The 19,683-nt window shown below is 38.5% G+C and overlaps 1 protein-coding gene across 3 annotated transcripts in view; it reads right to left on the bottom strand.

Annotated features, from left to right (window-relative positions):
• Nucleotides 1-19,683, bottom strand: part of SEPTIN10 (septin 10) — an 82,482-nt gene that overhangs the window by 61,149 nt on the left and 1,650 nt on the right. For all 3 annotated transcript variants that reach the window (XM_059688372.1, XM_059688373.1, XM_059688371.1), the window contains exon 2: nucleotides 5,836-5,901. In XM_059688372.1, the coding sequence (XP_059544355.1) occupies nucleotides 5,836-5,901 (66 nt within the window). The remainder of the gene's footprint in view (nucleotides 1-5,835; nucleotides 5,902-19,683) is intronic.

The raw sequence follows: 19,683 nt of genomic DNA on the forward strand, positions 1-19,683 counted from the left end.
ACTTGACTTAATAATGAATTCAGCAAGGTAGCAAGATACAAAAGTAACACCCAGATCTATGGCTTTTTTATACACCAATAATGAACTCACAGAAAGAGAAACTAAAACAACATTTCCATTTACAATTGCACCAAAAAAATTACGATACCTATGATAAACTTAACTAAGAAGGTAAAAGACCTGTACTCGGAAAAACTACAGGACCTTGAAAAAAGAGATAGAGGAAGACATAAACAGATGGAAGAAGATACTGTGTTCATGGATTGGTAGAGTCAACATCATTAAAATGGCCATACTACCCAAAGCAATTTATAGATTCAATGCAATCCCCGTTAAAATACCAACAGCATATTTCACAGACCAGAATAAACTAGCCAAAAATTCATCTGAAATAAAAAAGGACCCCCGAATAGCCACAGCAATCCTGAGAGAGAAGAACAAAGTTGGAGGGATCACAATACCAGATATCAAGCTATATTACAAAGCCACTGTTCTCAAAACTGCCTGGTACTGGCACAAGAACAGACATAGAGACCAATGGAACAGAACAGAGAACCCAGAAATCGACCCAAGCCATTAAGCTCAGTTAATATTTGACAAAGGAGGTAAGAGCATATAATGGAGGCAAGACAGTCTCTTCAATAAATGGTGTTGGGAAAATTGGTCAGATACATGCAAAAAAATGAAACTAGATCACCAACTTACACAATACACAAAAATAAACTCAAAATGGGTAAAGGTCTTACCAGGTGTACTGGTTAATAATAAAACATGATAATTTCAAGAGAAACATCAAAAGTGCTTTATTCAAAGTAATGTCCATGGCTAGCTACACATTTGCCCCATCTTTTAGGTAATTTGTGGATACCATCCCAATAGAATTTTTCTTGTTTTGAGGCAAACCATTCAGAGACCCAATTTTCCACTTCTTCGTATGTTTTGAAGTGCTGCTCAGAAAGTGCGTGTGCCATCAATCGGAACAAGTGGTAATCTGAAGGAGCAAGGTCTGGTGAATACAATGGGTTGGTTAATACTTCCTAGGCAAGATCTTTTAACGTGTCTTTAACTGGTTTTGAAGTATGTGATGGTGCGTTATCATGAAGCAAAATTACTTTGCTGTGTCTTCTGGTACATTCTGGTCGTTTCATGATCAAAGTGTGGTTCAAATTGATTATTTGCTGTCGGTAGCGATCAGTACTAACAGTTTCACCTGGTTTTAGAAGCTCATAATACACCACATCTTTCTGATCCCATCAAACACAGAGCATTGTCTTCTTTCCGAAGTGATCTGGCCTTGCAATCAATGTTGACGGTTGACCTGGATCAACCCATGATTTTGTGCATTTGGGATTCTCAAAATAAATCCACTTTTCATCGCCAGTCACAATTCGATGCAAAAAAGACTTTCTTTCGTGCCATTGAAGCAACATTTTACTGATGACTTTTCGGTTTTCCATTTGTCTTTTGTTCAGTTGATGTGGCACCCATTTTCCTTCCTTTAAAATCTTTCCCACTGCTTGTAAAGGATTGGAAATTGTTTGCTGAGCAATGTTTAATCTTTCTGCAAGTTGTTTTTGAGTTTGACATGCATCTTCATCCAATAATGCTTGTAATTGCTGGTCTTCAAACTTTTTCGGTTGACCTGAATGTTCTTTGTCTTCCACATCAAAATCATCACTTTAAAACATTTAAACCAGTGTTCACAAGTATCTTGAGATGGAGCATGTTCACCATAAGCTTCCCGAAGTATATGATAACTTTCAGCAGCACTTTTCTTCAAATAAAGTAATGAATTAAAACTTCCTGCAAATGCTTTCTTTGGCACGAAATTTAACATTTTTAAGCATAAAAATAGTTATGATCTATGTTAATACCTTCAGCAAATTTGACATATGAAGTTTTGAAGCTTGCTGTCAATATAACACAAAAGCATACATATCAAATCACATATATATCAACATATTTGTAACGCCATCTATTGAAAATAATCTGCATTAACCGGTACACCTGGTAAATGTAAAACGGGAAACCATAAAAATCTTAGAAGAAGAAACTAGAAACACCAATTAGAAAGGATATATGCACCCCTATGTTCATAGCAGCACAATTCACCATAGCTAAGATTTGGAAACAGCCTAAGTGCCCATCAGTAGATGTGTGGATTTAAAAACTGTGGTACATCTACACGATGGAATACTATGCTGCGGTAAAAAAGGAGTTCTTACCATTTGCAACAGCATGGATGGAACTGGAGAGCATTATGCTAAGTGAAATAAGCCAATCAGAGAAAGATAAATACCACATGATCTCACTCATTTGTGGAATATAATGAACAACATAAACCGATGAACAAAAACAGATCTAGAGACAGAGAAGCATCGATCAGATGCTCAAACCTCAGAGGGAAGGTAGGGGAGGGGGAGTGTAAGGGGGGAGAGATCAACCAAAGGACTTATATGCAAGCATATAGGCCTAACCAATGGACACAGACAACAGGGGGGTGAGGGCATGATTGGGGGGGGTAGGGGGTAATGTGGGGATAAGGACACATATGTAATAACTTAATCAGTAAAAAAAAAGTTTAAAAAAAGATTATATGATGTGTTGTCTCTCCCACTTACTTCCACAAATATTAAAGACAGGAAGTACTTTAAAATTAAAAAAAAAACAACCTTAGAAGACTCCATAGGCAGCAAAATATCACATATTTATCATAGCTATATCTTTACTGATACAGCTCCTACGGCAATGGAAACTAAGGAGAAAATAAACAGATGGGACTACATCAAAATAAAAAGCTTCTGCACAGCAAAAAGAAACCATCAACAAAACAACAAGAAAGCCCACTGTATGGGAGAACATATTTGCCAATGTTATCTCAGATGAGGGTTTAATCTCCAAAATTTAAAAGGAACTCATACAACTTAACAAAAGGAAGATAATAAACAATCCAATCAAAAAATGGGCAAAGGACCTAAACAGACACTTTTTGAAAGAGGACATACAGAAGGCCAAGACACATATGAAAACATGCTCAAAGTCACTAATCATCTGAGAGATGCAAATCAAAACAACAATGAGGTACCATCTCACACCTGTCAGAATGGCTATCATCAACAAATCAACAAGCGACAAGTGCTGGAGAGGATGTGGAGAAAAAGGAACCCTCGTGCACTGCTGGTGGGAATGCAGACTGGTGCAGCCACTGTGGAAAACAGTATGGAGATTCCTCAAAAATTAAAAATGGAACTCCCCTTTGACCCAATAATCCCACTGCTGCGAATACTAGTATATCCCAAGAAACACCAATCACAAAGGACATATGCACCCCTATGTTCATAGTAGCACAATTTACATTAGCTAAGATTTAGGAACAACCTAAATGCCCATGAGCAGATGAATAGATTAGAAAACAATGGTACATTTACACAATGGAATACTACACTGCTATCAAAAAGAAGGAATTTTACCATTTGCAACAGCATCGATGGACCTGCAGAGCATTATGCTAAGCAAAATAAGCCAGTCAGAGAAAAATAAATATCACATGATCTCACTCGTATGTGGGATATAATGAACAACATAAACTGATGAGCCAGAGACTAAAGAACAAAAATAGAGCCAGAGACTAAGAAACACTGAACAGACAGGCCAACCTCAGAGAGAAGGTGGGGGGAGGAGGGGGTAAAAGATCAACCAAAGGACTTGTATGTATACATATTAGCATAAACAATGGACAGGGACACTGGGGTGGTGGGGTTTGTCCTAGGGGGAGGGAGTGGTGGGCGGGGGGGGGGGGGTGTCAATTGGGGGAAAAGAAGACATGTAATACTTTAGACAATAAAAAATATATAACTAATACAACTGAGGACGTAACTTTAAAATTTTATTTAACTAATTTAAACATAAATAGCACATGTGGCTAGTGGCTACCATACTGGACAGTGTAGGACAAAACATTTAAATTAAAAGAAGGGAATTGTCAAGTTGGATAAAAGAACAAGATCCAACTATATGCTGTCAATATGGTAACTGAGAAGCTAATTCTAAAATTTATATGAAAATCTAGGATTTAGAATAGTAAAAACAGTTCTGTAGAAGACAGGATTGAAGGACTTAAACCACCTACTCAAAGCTACAATCATCAAGTGTGATATAAAAAGGGCTGAGAACTTCTGAAGAAAGAGGTTTGACGCATGGAGGGGATTCCAGTTCTCCACTGTTGTATGGGTACAAAGGAGCCACATAGCAAATACCTAAGAATGATGAGGAACTGATAGCAACTGGCCTGCCAAAAACTGAATTCTGCCAACAAACTGAGTTTGGAAGGGGAGCCTCCAGATAAAAACCCAGCCAGCCAACATCCTGAGTGTGAGACCCTGGACAGAGAAACCAGTTGTTGCTGTGCCTGGCTTTCTGACCTCTAAGTGAGCTAAAAAACAGGTGTTGTTTTAACCAAGTAAATTTGTGGCAATTTGTTATGGAGTAACAGAAAACCAGTACACTGTATTTTCTTTTGTGTTCTTTAATCCCTTTTAGTCATGTAAGCATATTATATTTATAATTTTAAAAAGAGAGAGTGAAGAAACACTATGCTTCCCAGTCATGGAAAGTATTCAAGAAGATTCAAATAATTCTTGTTATCTGATAAGCATATGCAAAAGTTGAACAAAGTGGCTGCAGAATTCCTTGTGGCTCTAAAGCTATATAATTTTTTTAGGCTAAGAGGCTTTTTATTACATTAATAATTAGGATTATGCTAATATGTGTATCTCAAAATAATCCCAAGTATTTAAGGTATGCTATTACAATAATCATATGGCTAACAGAGAGGGGTAGGAACCAACACATTGAAATAACACACCTGTATCAGACATCAAAATCAATGGCAAATATGGCTCCAATTATTCAAAGTACCAGATGAAAAGCTGAAAAGCTTTGTAAAGCTATATAATTTTAACGTCATGAAAACAAAAGAAGCTCTTCAAAAATATGGGATTGGTCACCATGAATTATTTGAAGAGGGGCTAGAGAATATGAGGAGTAAGCAATCAGCACTCAATAGGTTAGTCACTAAAGATTACTATGACAATAGTTTCAGCAAAGCACATTAAGAGTAATTCAAAGCCTTTGAGGAGATAAAATAAAGGTGAAATATACTATTATTACTAATGAGAAAAAAAATTAAAAGGATGGCAGTTTGGTGGTCTGATTATGACTTATCGAACCCATGAGGACTTTAGCATGTGAAGAGAAAGAAGGAAAAATAAGAAGAGACATACCTGGAACACAGAACTAAAGGCAATTATTTAATTTTATCGAATTACCCAGGCTTATATTTGTAATTTTCTTTTTTTAAAAAACTGACAACTTCTCTTTCACCAAGTTAAATTTATCCATTCTTTTAAATATAAATTTTATTAGGAATTACTGAAACACATCCCTGCTATACTGCCCATTTAGGACTTTAAGACCCTGGAAACATTAAGGTCTGACCTCACACTCAGGAAGGCATCTGACAGCTGTCCCGTGACTTCCCACACTCTCAAGAACTACAGGAGTTCTCCACATCCACCAAGTTCTGCAAGTATGCCCAGCAAAAGCAGTGCTAGTCTTCAGTTAGAATTTTAATTTGCTTAATGTCAAGTAGGATAGAGACACTGGACACATAGCAATTATTCACTCCATCATTGATTTTTAACTTGAATAAACATTAAAGTTATTTCACATTCAAGGTAAGTATAAACAAAAGTCTCTTAGGTCTCTGAATAATTATCTTGAAATCACAGAGATAATCTGGAGTACTTTATGGATCTATTTCAAAGATATACTCACTCTCTGTTCATCATCAGATACTTGGGAGGACATACAAGACTTTGTTGCCATTGGAGACTGAAAGAGCTGAAAAAAATTAATAGAAAATATACATATTACTTCAAAAAAACCTACATCTAAATAATGTATTTACATTAAAAAGAAAGTCTAATAGTCATTATTACCAAATTTTGACTTGTAATCTATACAATTGACTCATGTTTAAAACCTTCTTGCTAGATAGATATCTGCATAAATAAATAATATATAATAGTCAACATATAATATACATTCATGCACTTACACACAAATTATTTAAAAAATTAGCAAATGCCCATTTACATAATGGAAAACAAAGAATATCACCTTTATTTGAAAGACTTTATTGGATTAAAAAAAGGAAAAGAAGACATTTCACTTAAAAACTACTCTAGGAGCCAAGAGGCACTCAAAATTTGTTATATTCCACTGTAGCATGCCAGGGGAAATAGATATGTTAATGCTCCAATTTCAGTATAGTTAGAAAAGCAGGTATTTTTAAATGTCCCTTGGTTATCCAATTAAAATTGAAATAATTATCATTTATCAAACTCCTATTATATGCTAGCTTATTAAATACATTTTCTTACTTAAACCTTACAACAGATCTGAGTTTTAACATTGCCTGCATGAGAAAGCTACAATTCAGAAAGTAATCATACAGGCCAGTAAGCCAGGTCTAATCTGACTGCAAAGCTGTTCCTTCTACTGTCCCAAGTGGTAAACCAAATACATATTCACTGTGCTTGAAACAGTCAGGAATAGGAATGGGGGAAGACAGGTGTGAGAGAAGTTCTGTGAATTTCAAAGCAATGCTGCCTTAGAGGCATTACTATTCTACTACTGAGTGCAGCACACAATACTGAGGAAACGTGTGATTTTAAAAAAGTAATATTAATATGGACATAGTAAGAAAACATGTAAACAGTGCCAATAAACTCCCTTCCTACCTTTGATTCCCTAATCCCTCAGCAATTCTGCTCCCTAGTGGCCACCAGCTTATGTCTCCTTCCAGAGACAGACCATACATGTAGAAACATACATGAATATGCAGGTCTCCTTTGTTTACAGGAGTAGCCTATTGTTCTATACTGTTTTTTGGTTTGTTTGGGGTTGTTGTTTTTTTTTTGCTTAATCTGTCCTGGAGGCCATTTCACTAGTACCCAGATCTACCTCACTGTTTCCATAGTGTAGCATTCTGTTCTGTATACTAGAGTATATGTAAATGTTTCACCTTTATTTAAGCAGTCCTCTGGTATTTAATTACAATGAACTATGCTACAGTGATAAAAGGGAGAACCATACCAACTGCAGCAAGGGAGTGGTGTTTCTACACCTCACCAACCCCCATCTCATCCCTCCACCTCCGCCCCTCCCCCACCCCCACCCCCAGGTGTGAATGCAATCCCACTCAGGTTTATTTCATGACTGGATATTACAGAATGCTAACAACCACCTTCCTCTGGTACATATGGGTAATCTAAGCTATTGAAGGTTAGACGTGTTAAGTAATCACTACATAGTATACAGTGTTTCCAAATCCTAAGTAGCTAACTGAACACACTGTTCCAACATGAAATGGCTCTTAGCAGTTGGAAGATGCCACTATATGAAAGTACACCTACTGGCTGTGTTTCACAATTTAAAAAGTAAAAGCACATCAGATTGGCCTAAGATTTTGTTTTTAGTAACTATACAAACACTTCACCTTACTCCCTCCAGCCAGCCCCTGCAATTCTAATAAGCCCCTTCACTTTAGTCACTGTGTTCTACACCAGGACAGAAAGGTAAGAGTAACTAGAAGAGTGTAGTAGTTAATGGAGATTTAGAGAAAGAGGTCACTAAAGGCCAGAGCAGTTTCTAAGAAGACAATGATATTGAACTGAGTCAGAAAGGTGGTATAGCATCAGATGAGGTGGCATTTAAGGTAGAAAAAAAAACCCTGAGCACCAGGAGGAAGCGGAATTTCATATCTGGAGAAAGTAAACAGTGGTTATGGAATTTGCAAAGAGAAGGGTTCATTGGTCTCCTGCTGCAAAGTTATGAATAAGGTTGAGAGACAGATTAGGGACACTAAAGATCAGTATCTGACTAAAAAGTTTGAAGTGTCCAGTCCATCTAAAGCAAGGGTGGGGAACCTTTATTCTGCCTAGGGCTATTTGGATATTTATAACATCTTTTCAGACCATACAAAATTATCAACTTAAAAATTAGCCTGCTGTATCTGGTCAAACCTGTAATTAATTCACTCCTCATGCCTTGGCAGGGCCAGACCAAATTATTTCATGGGCCTTATACAGTCCACAAGCCAGACATTCCCCATCCCTGATCTGAAGAGGCTGACTTGTGGTAAAGGCAAAACAGTGCCACAGAAAATGTCTTTTTAGGAGCCCTGTTCAGAGCCTTGCATGAGATAAACTGAATGAGAGAGCAGAACACTCCACAATCAATGTTACTTCCTAATGTAAGGTGCCATTTGCTCACATCAGTGATGGAAGTGAGGTGCCACACATCTAATTTACTGAAGACTGTGCTATTTCTACTTATCAACTATATAACTTTAATTAAACTTTTAAAAATTACAGTAATAAAATAGTTTTTAATATAATGGGCAACATATTATTTGGGTTTTGTGAAATGCTGTTCAGTAAGCAGTTTGGTTGGTAAGTACCAGTAAAATTTGCATAGAACACAATGATTGGTTTTGTACTCATCTGTCATTAAACTTTGACTAATAGAACCTGTGTTACATTTCTGTCATTTATGTAAGTTCATATCGAATATCCGCTTTTGTTTATTCATTTCTGGTGTTTCTGAGTACCTGCCAAAAAGCCTATTTTAAAATCTCTGTGGATAAATGTTTTGATGAGGAAAAAATAATGAGTCACATAAAAAGTATTATAAATAGTTGCTTTTAATATTTTCCACTGGTACTACTTTACTAGTCAAATTTCCAAAACAACTTTTAGAATGAAAACAGTTTTTAATAAATGTCCTGTCCCATTTTTAAAGGTAAAATAATAAGCAGACCAGATATTTCAGAGAGAGGTAATAGGGGAGAGATTAATCAATGAACTTTTATGTTTACTAGAGGACCGGTACATGAAATTTGTGCACTTGGGGGAGTCCCTCAGCCCAGATTGTGAGAGGGCGCAGGCCAGGCCAAGGGATCCCACTGGGGCACGATCGGGGCCAGGGAGGGATGCGGGAAGTTGGCCAGCCAGGGAGGGACCGCAGGAGGGCTCCAGGGCATGTCTGACCCATTTCGCTCAGTCCAGATCAGCTGGACCCCAGCAGCAAGCTAACCTACCGGTTGAAGTGTCTACCCCCTGATGGTCAGTGCACATCATAGCGAGCAGTTGAGTGGCCTTAGCATATCATTAGCATATTATGCTTTGATTGCTTCAATGGCCGACCGGACAACCAGACACTTAGCATATTAGGCTTTTATTATATAGTACTAGAGGACCGTTGCAGGAAGATTCCTGCAAGAATAGGGCTTACTATGGCTGGAGCAAAGCAGAGAAGGGAGCAAAACCCGCTGAGGTGGGCTTTGCTCCCACCCCCAGCCGCTCCAGCTTGGTGGGTTTTCCCAACCCGCCCCCAGCCACTGCTGCTTGGTTTTTCCAATCCGCCCCCAGCAGCTGCAGCTGGGTGGGTTTGCCCAACCTGCCCACAGCCACTGCTGCTAGGTTTGCCCAATTCACTCCTAGCCGCTCTGGCTTGGTGGGTTTGCCCAACCCTCTCCCAGCCACTGCAGCTGGGTGGGTTTTCCCAACCCGCACCCAGCCACTCCGCCTTGGTGGGTTTGCCCAACCCGCCCCCAGCCGCTGTGGCTGGGTTTCCCCTCCCGCCTCCTGCCTCTGCAGCCTTGGCTCCTTTACTGTGTCCACAGCCTCTACTTTGCTCCCTTCTATAGCCCTTGGCTTCCATGTTGTCTTCAGTCTTCGCTCAGAGCCAGTATATGCAAATTAACCGCCATCTTGGCTGGTGGTTAACCACCATCTTGGCTGGCAGTTAATTTGCATATCGCCCTGATTAGCCAATGGGAAGGGTAGTGGTCGTACAGCTAATTACCATGTTTCTCTATTATTAGATAGGATAATGCATAGCCCATGAACAGACAATACTGTGGGGAAGATTTGGGGAGGGGGCAGGAGTGGGGTGAAAGGGATCAATAGAGGGGTAGAAGGGGGACATCTGTGATAGTTTCAACAATTAAGTAAAAAAAGAAAGAGAGAAAGAAAAAAATAAAAATAAATAAGCGGACCAGATTTGACCCAGTCCCTTTAGGGTAAACCCTGAATTAAAAGTACCTAGTAACAACCCCCCAGAAGTGGAATTCTGTCTGCTCTACCACTGACCACCTACTTACTATAGGAAATCGCTACGCTGAGCAATGGGGCCTTGGGAGGAGGAAGACATGGCCCTTGATCTTAAGAACTTAATCTCAGAGAACACAAACTTACAGCAGGCAATCATAATCCCATTCTAAAACACAAAGAAGACTAACAAAATCACTATTCCTACACTTGATTACACTGTCACACTAGTTTGCTTTTCCTGCATTTTTAATTTTAAATACACATATACGACATAAATACAGAAACATACATATATTTAAATCTCTATACTTATAACCTAGAAGAAAAAATATTAAACAGTACCTTTAACTCCTAGCAAAGTTTAGCATATTTATTTACTTATTCATTTTTTTAAAGATGTAGTATGTAATGAGTCATAGAAAAAAGTGCCAGAACATTCTGGGGTAGCTGGAGGAAAATCAGGTTCTTCCCCTTCTTCAAAATTTCAGTGTGGGGAGTATGGGCCAATTCTAGGAAAACATATGGTGATTCTTTCACAACAGGACCCTAGAATACTTTCCTTACCCTACTTGGAAACATTCCTTAGAGACTGCGTATAGCCTCTGGGTATAACAATGAGCCTGGGGGGGGGAACAGAATTCAGACTTGCCTTTAAAAATAGCTTCATTTTAACTTCATTTCCCTATAGTTTCTATCTTTATAAAGTTAAAGAAATAGAATCAAACTTATCAAATTGTCCCTTGGTGTTTCTTGGAGTCTTTTAAGACCAAAAATAAAAAAAATAAAAATCTGGGCCCATTTAATGGGTTTTGAGGGAAGGGTTCTTTGGCTTAAAACAATAATTTAAAAGATTACACAGACTCATTCTTTAAAATCATTTTATTACATCTTCAGGTTAAGGAAACTTTAAAAGAAAGTTAATAGTGCTGATCTAAACATTTCCTAAAAATAAATAGTAATATTACCTTATTCAAATTCTGCATAGGATCATTCTAGAATTAGATGCTAATTACAACCCAGGGAAAAAAAGAATTCAACTGAAATCAGTAAGACTTGGTAATATAAGACAAAGCAACATATTGGCCTCCCGTGTGCAAGCCTGCCTGGATCTCCCCCAGGACAGTCTCAGTCTAGGGCAGCTTAGGGTAGTCCAAGTCCCGTCAATATATCCATTTTACCTCAATTTTACCATCCTCTTCAATAAATACAAAACCTAAATCGTAACTAAACAGTCTAACATTCAGCCTCAAAATATCAATACAAGGAAATTCCTTTTATTTTTTTAATATATTTTATTGATTTTTTACAGAGAGGAAGGAAGAGGGATAGAGAGTTAGAAACATCAATGAGAGAGAAACATCGATCAGCTGCCTCCTGCACACCCGACACTGGGGATGTGCCTGCAACCAAGGTACATGCCCTTGACCGGAATCAAACCTGGGACCTTTCAGTCTGCAGGCCGACACTCTGTCCACTGAGCCAAACCGGTTAGGGCAGGAAATTCTTGATAATTGTTTATGTACTAGTAAAAGGAGTTTCAAGCTTAACAAAAGCTTATTAACATGGCTGCTTAAAATACAAATGCAAAGCTTACTTTGAAATTACTTTCCCTCCCTTAATTAGAAAAGCAGTATTTCATATTATAGGGGAAAAATACCATTTCTAATTATGTCTTTTTAAATTAATACTGCAATAAATGTCCCTCATGCAGCAGCCAAAGAGATCCTCCACTCAGATCTCCCTCCCTTCCAGCAAGAACTTGCCCTTTGGCTATGAAAAATGCTGACAGCTTCCAGCTGCAGAGCCTTCAGGGTCTGCACAGTACTCAACCCAAGACCAGCTCTTCCCAGGAAGCCCTTAGCCAAAGACTGAGCACAGTGAGGGTGTCAGGATGTCAGGACCTGGCCCCTTCTGCCCTAAGCAGGCAAACCTAACTAACAGTCAAAGCTCTCCACTGGGTTAACCCAAACTTTGCCAGATATGCAAGACCTCTGAGGCTCTTTGTGCCCAATTCTGCTTCCTAACCTCTTTCCTTTCACAGCTATCAAAATCTGCACCCAGGCCTGAACATTTTTCCTCTCTAGTCTAGCTTCCTCCCCCTTTCTCTGCCGCAGGCATCACTTCTCCCCAGTGTCTACCCTTAATCAATCTCTAACACTCCTAATTCCAACATCTGCTTCCCAGTGGGTCCAAAGGGACAGTCCTGTAGAAACAACTGTTAATTTCCTCATAATAAATTCCTAGAATGTAGTCAAAGGTATAAACATATTGCCAAACTGCACCTCAAAAAGGCTGTTCCTGCTTACTTTTCCAAAATTAGAGGTGAGGATGCCGTTTTGAACAGGGTGGTTAGGGAAAGCCTACCTGAAAAGACCTGAGGGGTTAAAAGAGAGTGGTGAAGAGGATGTCTGGAGGAAGAGCATTCCAGGCAGAGGGAACTAACAATGGCAGAGATCCTGAGGCAAGTGTGTGCTGCAGTGTTTGAGGAATAGCATTAAGACCAAGCAGCTGGAGCAGAGAGAGGGAGGCAGAGTGGCCAGAGAGAAATGCAATGCCAGAACATGCAGGGTTCTTGTGGCTTGTTGTAAGGCCTTGGGTTTGAAGGGTTTTGTGTAAGAGGGACATGATTTCTCTTTGTACTAAAGGGTTTGCTAAAGCTACTATGTTGAAAGTAGACTGAAGAATGGCAAGGCAGAAACAAGACTAGTTAAGAGACTGCTGCATTCATCTAATCCAGGAAAGACATCATGGCAGAATGTTAGTGGTGAAGAGGTAAGATGGGGTCAAATTCATCTACCTTGAAGGCAGAACCAACAGAACTTGCTGAGGGCTCAATGTGGGATGTAAGGAGATATAAAGAATGGTTCCAAAGTTTTTGGTTTGAACAATAGGAGGAGGGAGCTCCATTTACTAAAACTGGGAAGACTGGAGGAGGAGGAGGAGGAGGAGGAGGGGGGGGGGAGATCAGGAGCTCTCTTTAAAACATGTTAAATTGGAGATGCCTATTAGACACTGAAGTGAAGGGACTGAGTATGTAGTTGGATAAACAAGTTGAGAGTGCAGAGATATCTGGACTGAAGAAAACAATTCTGAAGTCATTAATATATGGCTAATACTTAAAGCTGTGGAATGAGATGAAATCATCTAGGGATTGAAGGTACTCAAAAAACAGAAGGGATCACAGAATCGAGCCCTGGGGGTCTCCAACATTAAAAGTTGGAGAACTGAGGAGCAACCAGTCCAAATGGCTAAGAAGGAGGGTGAAAGAAATCCAGAAAAGTACGGAGTCCTGGAAGACAGGTTTAAAAAAAAAAAAAAAGCTGTTAGGGAGGAACGAAGAATGTGCTCCTACTATTCTTTTACTTACCATGTGTGGCTGCTTTCAGAAAACAAGAGCATTGCATAATTGTGACAGAGACCTTGTGGCTCACAGCATTGAAAATACTTACTATTTAACCCTTTAAATGTTTGCTCACCCTTTATCAAGAAGAATGAGAGGGTGAATGAATGAGGAAAATGCAGTACAATTTTTAGGCAGCCTCTTGAGTTTACGTAGTGATCATGATGTTAGAGTAAAACCACCCAGCATGATTTCCCCCCATCATATTCAGCAGTGAGGGTACAAGAGCAGAGTCCTGGGAGTTTAAGTGTGTGTGTGTGGGGGGGGGGGGGGGCGGGGGGGGGGCGGGGGGGGAGGAAGATTGTCAGGGAAGAATGAAGGAGCAAGAGAGAAAACTGAGATGTGCATGAAAAAAATTATACATGTTACAAGATGGACTTAAAGCTGGCAAAAAAGGAAAAAGCATAAAGGATATGAGGGAAAGGGGAAAGGTTCAATAGATTAGGTCAAAGAATTACGGGACTTGGAGTTATCTGAGGGAGTAAACAAACAGGCAAAGTAGGAAGTATGGTCAGAGTGAAATGCCTAATTAGGAGGGGTTGCAGTTATTGGGTAATGACAAAGTCAAGTTATAAACTACAACAAAGAGATGCTACAGTAGAATGGAGAGCACAAGGTATTTTAGGAGAGGAGGTCAAAAACTGAAAGGCAGATTAGTGAAAGGATAATCTATGTGGATACTGAAATCACCCAGAATTATGAATTATGAATTACGACAGGTCTAATGTTAGAGAATTACAGAGAGCCAATAACAACACCGTCAAGCATAGGGGGAGGTGAGGTTTCAGAGATGACTGAACAAAGATGGTGAGTATGTAATGTGATAGCTAAGTGAGAATCAAAATTGGGAGTATTCAGGGAGAGAAGAATGACCTGGAAGTGGCAATGAGAAGTAATGTCAACAACCATGCCTCTAGGAAAGAGTGATGTGATATAGAAGCGGTTCTCAACCTGTGGGTTGCGACTCCTTTGGGAGTCAAATGACCCTTTCACAGGGGTCACCTAAGACCGTCGGAAAACACATATTATAATTACATATTGTTTTGTGATTAATCACTATGCTTTAATTATGTTCAATTTGTAACAATGAAATTGGGGGTCACCACAACATGAGGAACTGTATTAAAGGGTCGCGGCATTAGAAGGGTTGAAAACTACTGTGAGATATATATATATTTAGAGAGAGAGAGAGAGAGAGAGAGAGAGAGAGAGAGTGTGTGTGTGTTGGGGGGGAGGGTATGCAAGAGTTTTCAACAAGATGCAAATGCAATTTAATGGACAAAGGACAATCTTTTTTAAAAAATGGTGCTGGAACAATTGGACTCCCATATGCAAAAAAAAAAAGTGATCCTCAATTCATACCTTCATACCTTATACCATATACAAAAATTAGCTCTAAATGAGTCATAGACCCAATAGAAGAAAAGGTATAAACAAAATCTTTGTGGCCTTACATTAAGATTTCTTACTATAACATCAAAAGCATGATCCAGAAAGAAAAAAAGCTAAATTGTACCTAATAAACTAAAATCTTCTGCTCTTCAAAGCATACTGTTAAGAGAATTAAAAAAAATAATAATAAGACACATACTTGGATAAAACACTGGTAAATAATTTATCTCATAAAGGACTTATATATATACTTTAAAAACTTGTATAACTCCATAATAATTAGACAATAACTCAATTTTTAAAAATGATTTAAACAGACAATTCACTAAGGATATAGAATGGCAAATAGGCACATGACAAGATGCTCAATAGCATTAGTCATTAGATAAATGAAAATTAAATCATGAGATATCACTATATATCAGAATTACTTTTTAAAAATTGACAATACTGGCAAGAATGTAGACAACAAGAACTCTCAGTTGTTACTGGTGGGAATGCAAATTTCACAAACATTTGCAAAGGAGTTTGGCAGTTTCTTAATTTAGTTAAACACACACTCAGTAATCCTACTCCTAGATATCATCCCAAGTGAAATGCAAACTTATATTCACATAAAACCTACATGTGAATATATACAGTTAACTTCATTCATAACTCTTTAAAACTGCTAACTGCCCAAATGTTTTTCAACTGGAGAAAGGATGAACAAAATAAATTGTGGCACAAACGTACAATGGAATACTAGTCAACAATAAGAAGGAACATGCAACACATGGATGAATCTCAGTATAATAATTCATACATATGAAATCCTGGTAAAGGCAAAATAACAGGAACACAAAACTGATCAGTAATTGTCAGAGATTAAGAGAGGGACTACAAAGAAGCACAAAGGAATCTGGGGAAAGGGGAGTGATGGAACTATTCTATATGTTTGTTTTTATGATTACACAATTGTATATATTCATCAAACCTCATAAAACTTTCTACTAAAAAGAGAGTAAATTTCACTGTATGTAAATTATTCCTCATCAAAAAAAGTTAATTCATAAAGATATAACAAAATTATCTAACTTAAAGTAATCAATACATGGTAAAGTAGTAGCTAACAAAAACTTGGACATGGTTAAGACAATATATGTATTATTTTCTAGACAGTAATAAAAAAGAAAATATACAGCAAAATATGCAAATGCAAAATGAGATTAAAATATTTTCTCCAATTGTTCAAATTACAATGCAGTATTAGGTTCTTTTGGCTCTTGCTATATGGAAACTGTGAATTATAATTCTTTTCTAAACAACAGAATCTCTGTTACTATATGACAAGCAGCATATAGATTCTGCCAAAACAGAGATCTCCTAGAATTAATAAACGTATGGCTTAAGAAGGATGTTAGAATTAACTATTTATGGATGGCAACAGATGCAAACTGCTAGTGCACTAAGTAACTGCCAAAACCACGGATAAGAGCATGGGGCAAGGAGGTACAATGACAACATGAACAAAATAAGAAACGATTTGTCCAACAAAGTTTGAGAATGTTAATTCCCCCCTCCCCCCCGCAAATGGAGACATTACTCAACTCATGGGGTTGGGAGGATGTCCTATATAATAAAAGCCTAATACACTAAGTGTATTCTGCTGATATAGTGATATCTCATGATTTAATTTTCATTTACCTACAGCCGTCCATTCAACTAATCAAAGTGTAATATGCTAATGATATGCTAAGGCTGCTCAACCGCTCACTATGATGTGCACTGACCACCAGGGGGCAGACGCTCCAACCAGGTTAGCTTGTTGCTGGGGTCTGGCCAATCGGGACTGAGCAAGATGGGCTGGACATGCCCTGGAGCCCTCCCGCAATCCCTCCCCAGATGGCCAACCTCCCGCATCCCTCTCCAGCTCCGATCGTGCACCAGGGGGGTCCCTTGGCCTGGCCTGCACCCTCTCGCAATCCAGGACCCCTCAGAGGATGTCAGAGAGCCAGTTTCGGCCCGATCCCGTGGGTCATTTTGTGCACCAGACCTCTAGTATGTAATAATGCAAGCACTGCAATCCTTGCCATAGTGAATGCACTTAGCATTTGGTAGCATTCACTTACCCACTGGATGTATTCAGAGCAGCAAAGAACAAATCCATATAAAAATGTATCTTGAATACTTTAATGTTTGCAAAGATCTTTAGAGATCACTAGACCACTAAAAAAGTAAAAATATGAACCAAGAAGTAAAATATGCCTAGAGTTCCCTTTAGTTTTAAATATCCTTTAGTAAGTATTGCCCACTACCAGACTCTCCCACCCCAATAGGGGGCAGGCCGCCCGGCCAACCTCCTGCAACCCCTCCCCCCACCCGGCCCCACCCCAGATTGGCCCCCCTACCCCAATCAAGGGCAGGGCTGGCCGGCAAACCACCCATGACCCCTTCCCCAGGCTGCTGGCCCCTAATTGGCCCCTCAACCCCAATCGGCGGCGGGCCCCGCTGGCCAATCACCCATGGCCCCTCCTCCCAGTCAACCTCCCACCATCTCCTCCTCCCAACAAGCCCAGCCCCGATCTGCCCCAATTGGGGCCAGGCAGCTGGACCCCACCCGTGCACGAATTCATGCACTGGGCCCCTAGTATACATACATTAAAGAAAAATTTAAAGCTATTTTCTTCATTCCTAAATACAATTGAAAGGCATCTCATGTTATTTTAAGATTGAGTATATAGATAGTTTACAATTGTTAAAAAAAAAAAATCAAATAGGTATACAGTAGTCCCCCACTTATCTATTCTCTCCATGCTTTCAGTTTCTATGATTAACCACAGTTTGAAAATATTAAATGGGAAATTTCAGAAATAACAAGTTTTACACTGCACATTGTTTTGAGTAACATTATGAAATCTCACACCATCCCACTCCATCTTCAGGGAAGCAACATCCCTATGTCCAGCGTATCTATCTACACTGTATAAGCTTCCCACCTGTTACTTAGTAGCATCTCAGTTATAAGATTAACAGTATTGCAGTGCTTGTGTTCGGCAAACCTTATTTTACTTAATAATGGCCCCAAAACTCAAGAGTACTGATGCTGGCAATTTGACTATGCCAAGGAGAAGCCATAAAATGCTTCCTTTTTTAAGTGGAAAAGGTGTAGAGGAAAAAACAGCATATATAGGGATCTTGGAACATATGTACTAGGAAAATGGGAAGAATTGTAAATGTAACAAAGCATATGCAGAGCTTGTATATAATGCTGATGAAATATATCAAAGAATGTGAAAAATGGGGAGAAATATTATGCTCATAAGTTGGGAGACTCAACATAGTAGAGATATAAATTCTTCCTAAAATGATATACAGATTTAACTTAATTCCTATAAAAATGCCAGCAAAATTATTTAGTCTAATCTAAAATTTATAATTAAAGACTAAAGAACTAGAATAGCCAAAAAAATTTGAAAAATAGAATTAAAGTGAGAAGAATCACTCTACTTTATTTCAAGACTTATTATTTAATTACAGGAATCAAGACCGTGCTATTAGAAAACCCAGACATACAAATATATGTTCAACTGATTTTTGACAAAACTGCAATAGAGGACAGCCAGCCTTTTTGACAACTGGTGCTGGAGCATGGCTAAAAATGATCCTCAACCTACATCTCACACCTTACATAAAACTTAATTCAAAATGGGTCATGGGCTTAAATGTAAAACATAGAGTGGAAAACTTTTAGAAGAAAAAAATAAGAGAATACTTTTGGGATCTAGGGTTAGGCAAATAGTTCTTAGACTTAATAGAAGTACAATCCGTAAGAGGAAAAATGGAAAAAAATGATTTTATAAAAATTAAAAATGTTTGCTCTGCAAAGGGGTCTATTAAGAAGAAGAAAAAAAACTACTAAGAGAACACATTTGCAAATCACATATCAAGGAAGGACTAGTATTTAGAATATATTAAAAATAAACCTCTAAAACCAACAATTTAAAAAATCCAGTTAGGAAATGCACAACAGACCTTCACTAAAGAGAATATACAGATGGCAAATAAACCCATGGAAAGATGTTTAATATCATTAGCCATCATGGAAACACAAGTTAAAACCACAATAAATCACTACATACCTATCAGAATGCCTAAATAAAAGATAGGGAACACCAAATGCTGGTGAGGATGTGGAGAACCTGATCTCTCATACATTGCTGGTGGGAATGGAAAATGGGCAAAAATGCTGGGAAACAACTTAGCAGTTTCTTATAAATCTTTAAACCCAGCTACTAGGGGACCCAGCAACTGTACACCTGGGGATTTATCCCAAAAAACTGAAGTCTTATATGTTCATTATTTTACATTACATGTTACTGTACATCAATGTTTATAGCAGCTTTATTCATAATAGCCCAACAATGGAAACCTAGATGTCCTTCAAACAAAGCGTGATTCATCCATACCATAGAATACTACTCAGCAATTAAAAAGAACTAATGACACATGCAACAACCTAGATAAATCTCCTGGGAATTTTGCTGAGTGAAAAAAGTCCAATCCCAAAAGGTTAAATATGTGTGGTTCTTTAAATAACCATCACGAAATGACAAAATTATAGAAATGAAGAACAAATTAGCGGTTGTTGGAGATTAAGAAGGAGGTGACGTGGAAATGAAGTGGGTATGAGTATAAAAGGGATCCTTCTGGTGTGGAAAGTTCTCTAAACAA

This window comes from Myotis daubentonii, chromosome 3 (assembly GCF_963259705.1).
Source record: "Myotis daubentonii chromosome 3, mMyoDau2.1, whole genome shotgun sequence".
NCBI lineage: Eukaryota > Metazoa > Chordata > Mammalia > Chiroptera > Vespertilionidae > Myotis > Myotis daubentonii.